This window comes from Pantherophis guttatus, chromosome 4 (genome assembly GCF_059756535.1).
Source record: "Pantherophis guttatus breed Tessera chromosome 4, ASM5975653v1, whole genome shotgun sequence".
Taxonomy (NCBI): domain Eukaryota; kingdom Metazoa; phylum Chordata; class Lepidosauria; order Squamata; family Colubridae; genus Pantherophis; species Pantherophis guttatus.
Window position 1 is genome coordinate 153,432,058 of NC_142066.1, and position 12,976 is coordinate 153,445,033.

A 12,976-nucleotide genomic window follows, 5' to 3' on the forward strand; every position below is an offset into this window, starting at 1 on the left:
GAGGGACTACTCAGGGTACCGTCAGTCAAATTATGTCGACTGGCGACTCCCAGGGGGAGGACCTTCTCTGTGGGGGCTCCAACCCTTTGGAATGAACTGCCCCCTGAGACGAAATATCCCTGATCTCCGTGCTTTCCCCCGGTGCCCTCAAAACCCTGATGTTCCAACAGGCGGGGCTAAACATATGAACATGTGAATGTTTTAAAAATGTTATCTAATTTTAGGTTCTATTTAATTGGGCCAAACTATGTTATAATAATAATTTTAATTAGCAATTGTATGATGTTTGTGTATCTATATTTTTCTTGACTGTACACTGCCTTGAGCCCTACGGGAGAAAGGCGGTATAGAAATATAATAAATAAATAAATAAATCATAAATCATAATGGTCTGATTCACAAATCACACTAAGCCACAATGGGCAAGTTCACATGCCAAGCTAAGGGTAAAGTGGAAAATAAAAAAACCTAGCTAATAAGATATAGCTTCTTAGATTTGATTGCAGAAGCAGAACGTACCAACCACAGTAGGAAAGCCCAAAATTTGACAATTTACACAATGCCATGAGTTGGTTTGATTTCAGCTCAGGTCACCATGGATTATAAATTAAGGTTTCAGGTATTAGGGAATGTGTGGATCTAGGGTAGTGTTTTTCAAACTTCACAAGTTGAAAATGTATGGACGTCAACTCTCAGAATTCCCCTGGCTGGGAAATTCTGGGAGTTGAAGTCCACACATCTTCAAGTGGCCAATGTTGAGAAATGCTGATTTTAAGGAAACGTGAATTTGATCATAATCTATTAATAAACTAATCTTTGAACTGCAATATACCCCAACATCAGTGGCAAAAGGGTCCATCCAGCTGGGGTTATTCAACCTCCTTCTTGAATGGACCCAAATAAGATGAGTTTGGGCACATGACTAAGCCAAGAGAAATGGGCTATACAACAGGTTAGTATGATGAGCAACCCAAATATCTGAAGTAATTTTAGGAGCCTGAGTTTCCTCTTAGGAAGGATGAATAGGCACCCACTTTCCTGCAGTCCCTGAAGAGTTGGAAACAAACCTCTCTGAGGTTGCCACGTCTTCCACGTCATTTCTCCTTGATCTTCAAGACATTCCTGAGAATTGAAATATACCCACAACCAAAATGCCCAGTTTCCATGCTAGGCAAAAAAATTAAAAAGTGCAAATTCTTTCTTATATGCAATATTTCTATAATTGCAGCTGGAGAAAGTTTGAGGACAATGAATCTTAACTGCAAACAAAATTAGAGCACAGCCACACCCCCAGCCTCAAAGCCTTTAAACCACAAGTATTCAATTTTTTTTTCATCCCTCAAGCATTAATTGGGGGAGTGGGGGGAAGGAGAGAGAGAGAGAGAGAGACTTCAAGCTGAGTTAGTCAAAAAATGCAAGGCTCTTTCTTTGTCCTAATGAATACTCAAGCTAACACAAATGGTCATAATTTTATAGGAACCCCAGCACCCACAGAAACATAACACATTCATCATTGTAACTATCAGTGCTTGCCTCGGGAATGGAATTAAAGTCACATGAATAAAACAAACAAACCAGAGTTGGTATGCCTTTCAGTTTAAGACCAGACACACATATCTCAAAACACAAGCACAAATCCTTCAATGCCAAACTTCCCAGAAGCAGAATTTTTTTAATTCTTGCATAGCCCTTTCAAGGGAAGGACAAGAAGCTGATTAAAAGGCAGCCTTTACAGAGGATCACTTCTTCTCTTCAAAGCATTTCTTCCAAGGCTTTCCCTGCTCCCTCCGAACTTTAGAACAGAAGCTGTGCCCTGGCCACGGATGGGACCCGTGACCCATTTAGCTGAGCCGCCTGTTCTCCCAGGAACCGATCGCGTTCCTAAGGAAGCCCACCTGTCTCTCAGCAGATGGGCTCTGGAGAACAGAGAAGGAGAAAGCAATAACAGAACGTAAGTGGGTTACTGGATAGGACCCTGGCCCATCTAACCTCACTGCCTGTACCCCTGGTGGCCAACAAAAGGAAGCTCAGGTGTCTCCCAGAAGATTGCCTTCAGAGGAAAAGAAGGAAGAACATAAGCGGTATACAGCTGGATTAGGCCACTGGTCCATCTAGTCCAGGGGTGTCGAACTCAAGGCCCGGGGGCCAGATCCGGCCCACAGGATGCTTAGATCTGGGGACACCCTGAAAACAACGGAGGACTGATCCACAGTGCCTCTGCCAGAGAAAATAAGAGTTTGGGAGGGCTATCTGCGGTCCTCCCCAGCTCCATTTTCATTGGCAGGAGGCTGGTGCAGCAGTTGGGCCACCACAGGCACCCCCAACACGAGTGACGTTGAGCTGGCCATGATCACCATGCCAGCCCCCCCCCCCAAGGTCAAACACAACCCTGATGTGGCTCTCAATGAAACCGAGTTTGACACTCCTGATCTAGTCCAATGTCTGTCCCAAAGGTGCTTTTCCAAGGTGACAACTGAACTTTCTTTTGTTGACGTTTCGCTTCTAATCCAAGAAGCTTCTTTTTCAGTGCAGTCCAATCTTCAGAAATGTCTTCAAGGGAAACAAAACAAAAGAAAGTCCAGTTGCCTTTTTTGGGAAAAGCACCTTTGGGACAACCAACGACCTGGATGGCGGAGAACCTCCACAGCCATTTAGTCCAATATCTCTTCTCTCAGGAGCCCCATCGACTGCCCAAGGGAGCCCACCCAGTGTCCCAGCAGATAAAGACTTCAGCCCCTCCTGCCATCAAGGCTACTATATCCCCTTACCCCAGGGTTCCCCCCTCTGCAAGGAGAGAAGCAACCTAGGAATAAGGAGAAAGTTCCTAACCGTGAGAGGACAATTAACCAGTGGGGAAGGCTTTGCCTAAAGAAGCTGTGATTGCTCCATGGCTGGAGGTTTTTAAGAAGAGACTGGACAGTCACTTGTCTCGAATTGCAGAGGGCAGGGGTCAGCAACCTGCGGCTCTGGAGCCGCATGTGGCTCTTTTCACCCCTCTGCTGCGGCTCCCTGTCACTCAAAATATGCGTCACAACCGCCAATGTGCAACACCCGCCGGCACGTGATTTATTGAGCTTTTTCAACCCCCGGTAGGCCGATCATGGATAAATCCAAGAAAAGAAAAGTTTCAGAAGAAAAAACAGGACGTTTCATTCAACTACCTAGGCTAAGTTTTGTGGCTGCTTCAAGAAATAGTCAGGCATGGGAAACATTTTGTGGCTCCCGGTGTTTTCTTTTCTGTGGGAAAACGGGTCCAAATGGCTCTTTTGAGTGTTTAAGGTTGGAGTTAAGGTTGCTTAAGAAGGGGGGGTTGGACTAGAAAAGGGGTGGACGAATGTGGCTCTTTTACAACCTGTGGACTTCAACTCCCAGAATTCCTGAGACAGCCAAGCTATCTCAGGAATTCTGGGAGTTGAAGTCCACAGGTTGTAAAAGAGCTACATTTGCCCACTCCTGGACTAGAACAAGGGTTCTCCAACCTTGGCCAGTTTAAGCCTGGAGGACTTCAACTCCGAGAATTCCCCAGCCAGCTCGGCTGTCTCAGGAATTCTGGGAGTTGAAGTCCACAGGTTGTAAAAGAGCTACATTCTCCCACCCCTGGACTAGAACAAGAGTTCTCCAACCTTGGCCAGTTTAAGCCTGGAGGACTTCAACTCCCAGAATTCCCCAGCCAGCTCGGCTGTCTCAGGAATTCTGGGAGTTGAAGTCCACAGGTTGTAAAAGAGCTACATTCTCCCACCCCTGGACTAGAACAGGGGTTCTCCAACCTTGGCCAGTTTAAGCCTGGAGGACTTCAACTCCCAGAATTCCCGAGCTGGCTGGGGAATTCTGGGAGTTGAAGTCCTCCAGGCTTAAACTGGCCAAGGTTGGAGAACCCTTGTTCTAGAAGACCTCCAAGATCCCTTCCAGCTCTATTTGACCCTTTCCCAGGACCAAATTTGACCCTTTCCAAAGGTAGCAATCCGTACACCCTGCCCTCCCAAAGGCAGCCCCTCCCCACCCCCCACCCCCAAGCACAGGAGACCAGCGAGGTCACCTTGGCTCCACCGAGGGTTCGATGCCAACCACAGACCCACCCACTCACCCACTTGACTCTGCCAAGAGCCGTAGCCCACTCCCACCAAGGACACGCAACCTCCGACCTGGCACAATGGGGAAAAGCCTTCTCTTCTCTGCAACCCCCCCCTTATTGGGAGGGAGGGAGGGGGGGCTGCATGGGGCTGTCCCTCTTTTGCACCCAGGGCATGCAGGGGGATGGGCAGAAGGAAGCCCCCTCCCCATAAATCCAGGGACCCCCCCCCCACCTTCCAACCGCCCTGCGCAAAGCCGTCCTTCCCGGGCACCGGGCACGCACGCCCCCTTCTGCCCACCCGCCGGGCCTAGCCAGGCTCACCGATCACCTCCTCCAGCTCGTAATCATCCCTGTCGATGGACCAGGGCAGCGAGCCTGAATCCTCCGCGGCCATAGCAGCGAAGCAGAAGGAGAAGCCGCCGCCTCAGCCGCCTCGCAAAGAGACCCAAACTTCGCCCGGTTTGGCTTCCCACCTGCCTTTTGCCCCCCCCCGGGGCGGTGACGTCACGCGCACGGCGCGCGGGGCGGGGCCTCCGCGGCCGCCATCTTGAGCGGGTCGCCGGATCGGCGCCTCCCTGCAAGCTCAGCCTTTTCCCCCCCCCTCTTCTCCTCGATGCTTTTTTTTTTTTCCCCTCCTTTCCTTTCCCCTCCCTTCCTTTCACGCCCCTCCTCCTGAACTTTCCACGCTGGAAAGAGGGAGAGCGGCCAAGAGTGACGCCACCCACAAGATGGCGCCTGCGCCTTGGTCTGCGCCCGAAGCTCCTCCTCCTCTCCCCCTCCCTTGCGGTGGTGGAGGGGGGGGGGTCACCGACGGTGGGCGGTGATTGGAGGGAGGAAAAAAAAAAAGAGGCTGCCTCGGTTATTGGCTGGGGCGGCTGTCAATAATGCTCTAACTTTCCTGCATGGGGGATGGGCGGGATGAACTGTTGAGGAATAGAAGTAGTCCTCGCATTTGCGGCGGCTCATTTAGTGACCGTTTGAAAACGGCCGTTTTTTTTCACACTTTTTATTTATTTACTTATTTATTTTTAAATTTGTATACCGCCCTTCTCCCTGAGGACTCAGGGCGGTGAACAGCCAAGTAAAAGCATACAAACATTAAAATACAATTAAATACAATTATTAGTGCAAATCACGTGATTTGCATTCAGATGCTGGGCAATTGACTGGCGTTTAGGACGGTTGCCCTGTTCAGGAGTCATTTCTCCACCTTTTGACAAGCAAAAGGAACCCAAGTTCGCTTAACGACCGCATGACTCATTTAACAACTGCCGTGATTCCCTTAAGAAATTTGGCAAGATAGATAAAGATGTATTTATTTATTTATTATTAATTCAATTTATATACCGCCCTTCTCTCCGGGGGGGGGGGGACTCAGGGCAGTGGACAGCCAAACTTAAAACACATATAGTACAAAAGTTAAGAAAAAACTAAAATAAATTAAATCATCGGCATTTCCAATTTAAAATCCCAGATCTGCAAAATCGAAAAGTTCCCAATTTAAAATCCCAGAATCAATAAAATCGAAAATTTAAGAACCCCATTAAAACCATTTTAAGCTAGGCCAGCTTGTTGGAATAAATAAGTCTTCAGGGCCTTTCGGAAAGCGCGGAGGTCCAGGATCAGTCGTATTCCAGGAGGTAGCTCATTCCACAGGTTGGGTGCCCCCACAGAGAAGGCTTTCCCCCTGGAGATATTTAGAAGTAGAATTTGTGTAAAGAGGTTAAATAGGCCGTGATGGCGAACCTATGGCATGCGTGCCACAGGTGGCACGCGGAACCATATCTGTGGGCACATGAGCATTGCCCTAGCTCAACTCCAGTGTGCGTGTGTGCATGCACGCGCTGGCCAGCTGATTTTCGGGCCTTCCGGGCCCATCAGATGTTGGGAAATGGGCCGTTTCCAGCCTCCAGAGGGCCTCTGGGGGGGGGTAGGGGAGGCTGTTTTCACCCTCCCCAGGCTCCAAGAAAGCCTCTGGAGCCTGGGGAGGACAAAAAACAGGCCTACTGGGCCCATCAGCAACCTTTTTGCCGTCGCATGCCAAAAGTGCATGCATGGGGGATGGGGCATGGGAGGCATTGAATTATGGGTGTGGGCATGGACACGCGCGAACCCCCCCTGCACTCCCCCGCTTTTGGCACATGACAGCAAAAAGGTTAGCCATCCCTGTGCTAGAGATACCGATGCAGAAAAGTTATTAGTATTGAAATTTTGATATGTTTGTTTTTGGTTATTTATATTATTTGTTTTTGTTTTGTGTGTGTGTGTTTCTTGCTTCTTCTGTGTATTATGTTCCTTTCTGTACTGTGTATTTTAGTCTTTGGAAATTTAATAAATATTATTTTTTATAAAAGAAAATAAATGCGGCAAGAAAAATCGTAAAATGGGACAAATTCACTTAAAAAGTTTTTTAATTAACAACATAAATTTTGGGCTCATTTGGGGGTCATACCTGAGGACTACCTGTAAATTATAGTACTAACTAGAAAGTCCTGGATTTACGGTCACAACAAAGCCCAAAATTGCCATTGTTATACCGTCTGTTAAGTAAATTAGATAAATTTTGCTTCATTCTTGCCGCAATTGTTAAGCGAATCACTGGAGTTGTTAAGTTAGTCACACAGTTGTTAGGTGAACCTGATTTCCCTATTGATTTTTCTTATCAGAGGTTGCAAAAAAGGATCACATGACCCTGAGACACTGCAACCATCATAAATATATAACAGTTGCCATGCATTTAATCCCATGACCATGGGGAAGCTGCACTCGTCATAAGTGTGAAAAAAACGGTCATGTCACTTTTATTTTTAGTGCCCTTGTAACTTCGATCATTAAATGAATAGTTGTAAGTCTATCTTGTGCTGTAATTTGGCTTCTTTTAGGCTGCTTAGGCTGCTAGGAAAAAAGGAGAGTCTAGGGGAAAAAATTCAAAGTATGTCTGCATGTCCTAATTGATCTCTCAAATTTACATTCTGCACCTCTTCATCATTTTTGAGCCAAGGACCCCTAACATGCATGAAGTATCTTTCTCCTACACTGGATAGTTGTTCAAAAGAAACAGTTGAAATAATAGATGCCTTCTTTATGAGTGGAAATATGCCCCCTTACCCTCTCTACCCGCCAAGATATCTCTGGGCTAGGGGGTCTCCAACCTTGGCAACTTTAAGACTTGTGGACTTCAACTCCCAGAGTCTTAAAGTTGCCAAGGTTGGAGACTCCTGCTCTGGGTAATTGAAGAAACAGCCTTTCTGTTCTGCAGAATTTGGATTTTAAAAAGTTGATTAGAGCTTAATATCTTTCTGGATGTGAGGAACAACCCAACAGGAAGGTGGGTAAAGAATATCTAACAAGGGGATATCAAACAAGCTAGAAGTCGCCTGGAAGAAAAAGCCAACGTTGTATGAAAAAGCTGCTGAAAGCACAGAGTATCTTGAGCTTTGAAGAAAAGAAGACCACAAGGAGACAGAATTGCTGCTTTCAACAGGACTGCAAAAACCGCGAGGCAAAAGACAGAGCTGTTTTATTCCAAGTCGACAAGACAAGACATGGTGCATTAAAACAAGAGTTGGGAATGATGGTCCCCTTTGTGACTTGTGGACTTTAACTTCCAGAATTGCTCCCATGGCTGGCTCGGGAATTCTGGGAATTGAAGTCTACAAGTCATAAAGGGGGCTGTAGGAAGAAATATCCTTCTGGGTTCTGCTCCAAGTGGGGAAAAAGACACTGGAAACATGGAGACTGTTTGGAAAGATGGTTTAATGGTGGACAGGATCACATGGTTTGAGTTCCTGAACAGAAAAGGGACAAGATACAGCGAGTCCCCGGGTTTTATGCCCACTCTAGCTTTGAACTTTCTGGGGCCCAGAAAGAGTATCCTGATTGGTTGTCAGACTCCAGGGGGTGGGGGTCTTAGCTAGCCTTGCTGACTGATGTAATCTTCCCAGGTGCCATGTGGTGAGTTTCTGTCCTAGATGGGTCACATTGTGCTAGTTTCTGTTGCTATTGTGTTGCAGATGGGTCCTATTGTCAAAGATTGAGTTTCTGCCTCTGGCCCATTAACAAAGGGGGGGGAGGCCGGAAAGTGGGAGTTGCTTTGTCTTTAAAACAGGTTTCTCCATTTCTCAACCAGGGAAACATAATATTCTGCCTTTTTAATATTTCCTAAAATATTTCATTCTTCCAGGAAAGGGGTGGATGGTAACTTCCTACAGGGCCGTCGTTCCCACTCCTGTATTAAAATGATATGGAAGCAGATCTGGGACACCACGCAAATTCAATGACAGTTCTTCATGACTGAATGGGCAGCCATCCCTCATGCACACTACAGTAATGGATTCTTGTACAGGGCAGGCGGTTGGTCTAGATGACCTCAAGATTCCCCTTGCTACCTTTACATTCTATAATAGAGCTGTACATTCGCCCTTGGAGTTGAATGGCAGGAAGGTGATGGAAACCATCAGCCCTAAAAAAATGGCATGTGCAAATGTAAAAAAGTTGAATCCAGTTTGAGAGTGAAGAGGCCACCTGTTATTCAGAAGGGGGCAAATATTTTCTCTTGACCTCAAGAGCCCCAAAGGCGAATTTCTTTTCTCTTTCAGGGGCTCTGCTGGTCAGGCAAGTGTAGCTGGAAAGACCAGCTGAGGTACCTGACAAGCCAGCTGTGGTGAGCTATTGTTGGTCAGAAGCAAACATTGTTGTCTGTCTTACTTTTCTTCTGCATGGAGTTTCTGAGCCAATTAAAGTCAAGAAATCCACCAATCTTGACAGCGCGTAAATTGATGGCCGATCATCAGAACACCACACAAAAGTGGATGGAGGCGTGGAATAGCTGTTCCCCCCAAGATGCCTCCGAGCATATCAGCCCTAGTAGTAGACCTCCAGGATTTAGCCTACCCCGACACATATGGGTGACATATAATAGAATTAGAACAACTCATGGGGTGTGTGCTGACTCCCTGTATAAATGGGGAAAGACACCTTCAGCACAATGTGATTGCGGGGCCCCTCGACAGACTATCCAGCACATAGTGAGGGAATGCCCTAACAGAAGGTATCCAGGAGATTCTAGGGACTTCCTTTGCATAATAATGGCAGCTACTGACTGGATCTCCAAACTCGACATTAAACTTTGAAATGTTATTTCTGTTTTCCTTTTAGGTTTTCATACTGCTTTTTTATTGTTTTAATTGTTTTTAACCTGTAAAAATGAAGTGTTTTAATATTGTGTGTGACCAACCATACGCTAAATAAATAAATAAATCTGAGCCATTGTGTGCGTGATGGAAAGCCAATCCAGGAAAGTTAAAAAAAATAAAATAATCCCAAACCTGCCCAGAAGACTAAATATAGATAATCCTTGACTTAAAACCATTCATTTACAGGTAATTCTCAACTTGCAAACACAATTGAGCTCAAAATTTCTGTTGCTATGTGAGAAATTTGTTGATCGAGTTTTGGCCCATTTTAAAACTTTTCTCGTCACATTTGTTAAGTGAATCACTGCAGTTGTTAAATTAGTCACACCGTTGTTAAAGTGAATCTGGCTTCCCCCATTGATTTTGCTTGTCAGAAGGCCGCAAAAGGGGGTCAGATGACCCTGGGACACTGCAACTGTCATAAATGTGAGTCAGTTGTCAAGTGTCTAAATCATGCGACCATGGGGATGCTGCAATGGTCATAAGGGTGAAAAATGGTCCTAACTCATTTTTTTCAATGACGTTGTGACTTTGAATGGCCACCAAATGAACTGTTGTAAGTCGAGGACTACCTGTAGAGACCATCTGAAGTTATAATAGCACTGAAAAAAGTGATTGCACACATTTTTCACACAACCATGGTAGCATCCCCATGGTCATATGGTCCAAATTCAGACTCTTGGCAACTGCTTCATAGTTATGACGGTTGCGGTGTCCTGGGCTCATGTGATCAACTTTTGCGACCTTCTGACAAGCAATGCCAATGAGGAAGCCAGATTTATTTAACAACGGTGTTACTAATTTAACAACTGCAGTGATTCACTTAACAAATGTGAGAAAAGTTGTAAAATAAGACAAAACTCACTTAACAAATATCTCTTTAAGAACAGAAATTTTGGGCTCAATTATGGTCATAAATTGAGGACTACCTTATTCTGTGATTAACACGGTTAACACTGCAAGAGGATCTTCTTGAAGATCTCTTCTTAATTTCTATCCCTAAGTATTGCAAAAATACATTTCCCCCCTACATTTCTCAGGCTCATCCTCTTGATGTGGCTTCAATCCACAAACGTTCCAAAACAGAAGCCAAAATGAAACCTCAGCTGTTTCTTGCAGCCATTTAATGTTAATGAGATGGATACATTGACTTCTTTGATTAGAGTAAAGATATTAGCTACATTTATTGGTGAGCAGAAACCCATTTGGACTTTTTGCTTAAATGTGGATTATTATTTTTTGAGAGTTGTGGCTTTAAGGATGAGATAGATTACAGAAAGAAGAGAGTTACTATGTATCTTCAGAGAGTTAATATATAGTATTCTATGTTTCTTCAACATTTTTCCTTTTTTGCACTTTTTGCTTTCTTTTTGCTTTTTTTTTAAAAAAAAATTATTTTAGTATTAGTGTTCTTTCTTAAAAGTTTCAATACAAATTGAGTATATGTGACAGTTTGAAGTTACAACAGATCTCTCCAGACTTACTTAACGATCTATTTTTGGATTAAAGTTACACCCAATCCAGGTCACGTGATTGTATTTTGGGTACTTGGCAACTGCCTTTTACTTTACAGCTGTTTGCAGCCTCTGGCAGTCACATGACCTCAATTTGAATTTTATTTTATTTTTTGCCAGTTTCTGACATTTACTTTCTGGTTCTAGCACAACTCAATCGTTGGGAGAAAATGGACTCACTTAACGATTGTGCCATTCACAGAACAGCAGCAAAAAAATATGCAATTAGGCCAGGTCCTGTGATGCCTTGGCTTACAACCAAAATGACTTTCCACTAATTCTCCGTTCAATTACGGTTGTTAAGTCAAGGACCACTTGCAATGCAATGCAATGCCTTTTGAGCCAATAGTGCAGAGGTCTTCAAATTTGACAGCTTTAAGACTTGTGGACTTCAGCTCCCAGAATTCTCCAGCCAGCATTCTGGGAGTTGAAGTCCACAATTTTAAAGCTGCCAAGTTTGAAGACCTCTGCAATAGTGCCTTCCAAGTTTTCTTGGTGGGTACCATTTTTCTGTTCCCTGTCCTCTGAGCTTTTCTCATCTCTATCAAAGCAGCCCCTCCACCTTCCATTCTGTGCAGCATTGCCTGTTTTTAGCAGTATTTTTCTGCAAGGGTGCATCCCAAAGATTTTGAGGGTATGTCAGCAACAGATCTGGACAAAGAGATAGGAAGGGCAAATAACTCCATTTGGCTCAGTTGCTACGAACTGAGAAAAACACACATTGCCAGTGTGTTGGCAAAACCCACCCTCTCAAACAGAATCAAGGTTTGTGGAGTAAATTTGGAAGGACTCTTATAGGCTGTTTCAGACCAGCATATTTCATTTTTTTAAAAAGCTTCTGCTTTTCAACAAACTTTATTAGGCAGAAGAAGGGCTTCCAGATGTCTTCTGAATTTTGGCTATTGTAAACTAACACGAGGGGGACAATGGTGGCTCAATGGCTAAGATGCTGAGCTTGTCGATCGAAAGGTCGGCAATTCAGCAGTTCAAATCCCTAGTGCTGCGTAACGGGGTGAGCTCCCGTTACTTGTCCCAGCTTCTGCCAACCTAGCAGTTCGAAAGCAGGTAAAAAATGCAAGTAGATAAATAGGGACCATCTTTGGTGGGAAGGTACCAGTGTTCCATGCGCCTTTGGCGTTGAGTCATGCCGGCCACATGACCACGGAGACGTCTTCGGACAGCGCTGACGCTTCGGCTTTGAAATGGAGATGAACACCGCCCCCTAGAGTCGGGAACGACTAGCTCATATGTGCAAGGGGAACCTTTACCTTTAAACTAACACAGCTCTCTAACATTTTTATGAATTCTGGAAATTAAGACTGATAAGGAATGGCTAAAAGAGGTGGGCATGGTTTGTCTTCAGGAAAAATGGCAGATGGCAGAAAGGTAAGAATATTCTCCAAATATCTGAAGAAGTGGACTTATTCTCTGCTAATCCAAAGAATAAGACCAGAACTAATGGGCTAAAATTACAAGGAAAGAGGAGGCAGGAAGAATATCTTCACCGTTCAGATTGTTGGCCAGTGGAACTGGCTGCTACTTGAGTTACAAGAGCTACAAGAGCATTGCCGATAAAAGAGAAAACAGGAGAAATCAAATGTAGAAAAGGAACAGAATAAGTTGAGAAACATCCTGGAAGAGATGAAAGAAAAGCGGTTCCATATTGTAGCAAGAAAATGGGAGCTCCATAAAATTAACAATTTAAGCTTGGTTGAAAAGAAAAGCAGACTCAGGTCAATCGCATAAAATATATGACTAATCAATGTGTGGAAGAAATTGAGGAAGTAAATATTGCTTTTATACGATGGGTTGTTAGCTATCAGGGCAGGGCATGAGACAAGCAGTTCTTTTCGTCGTTTACAGAAAACACAGATGGGGATTTTTATATCTGAGCAAGCTTGGCTCAATAATTAGACTCAACAACATGTCAGGGTAGTCAATACTTAAATATAATTATTAAAAAGATTTTTCTATCCCAAATGTGCTCAGAACATTGTTCAACAGCCAAAAAACACCATTTTAAAAAGAACCCCAGAAAATTGAAACAGTAAACATGGAAAATACACAGAACAAAGAGTTTACAAATGCAATTTTGATCTTGGTCCAGATTTATAAGGAAGTTGAACAAACAGAATCTTCCCATTTGCAAGTGTTTTTTTTTTTTTTTAAGAACAGATAAGCATTATCACGAAATA

The 12,976-nt window shown here is 44.4% G+C and overlaps 1 protein-coding gene across 3 annotated transcripts in view; it reads right to left on the reverse strand.

Moving 5' to 3' along the window:
• Positions 1-4,855, reverse strand: part of OXSR1 (oxidative stress responsive kinase 1) — an 89,489-nt gene extending 84,634 nt beyond the window's left edge. The window contains exon 1 of one of the 3 annotated variants that reach the window (XM_034401749.3): positions 4,394-4,855. In XM_034401749.3, the coding sequence (XP_034257640.1) occupies positions 4,394-4,466 (73 nt within the window). In that variant the 5' untranslated portion in view covers positions 4,467-4,855. The remainder of the gene's footprint in view (positions 1-4,393) is intronic. The other 2 variants (XM_034401750.3, XM_034401751.3) reach the window with 2 other exon arrangements.
• Positions 4,856-12,976: the final 8,121 nt, after the last annotated feature.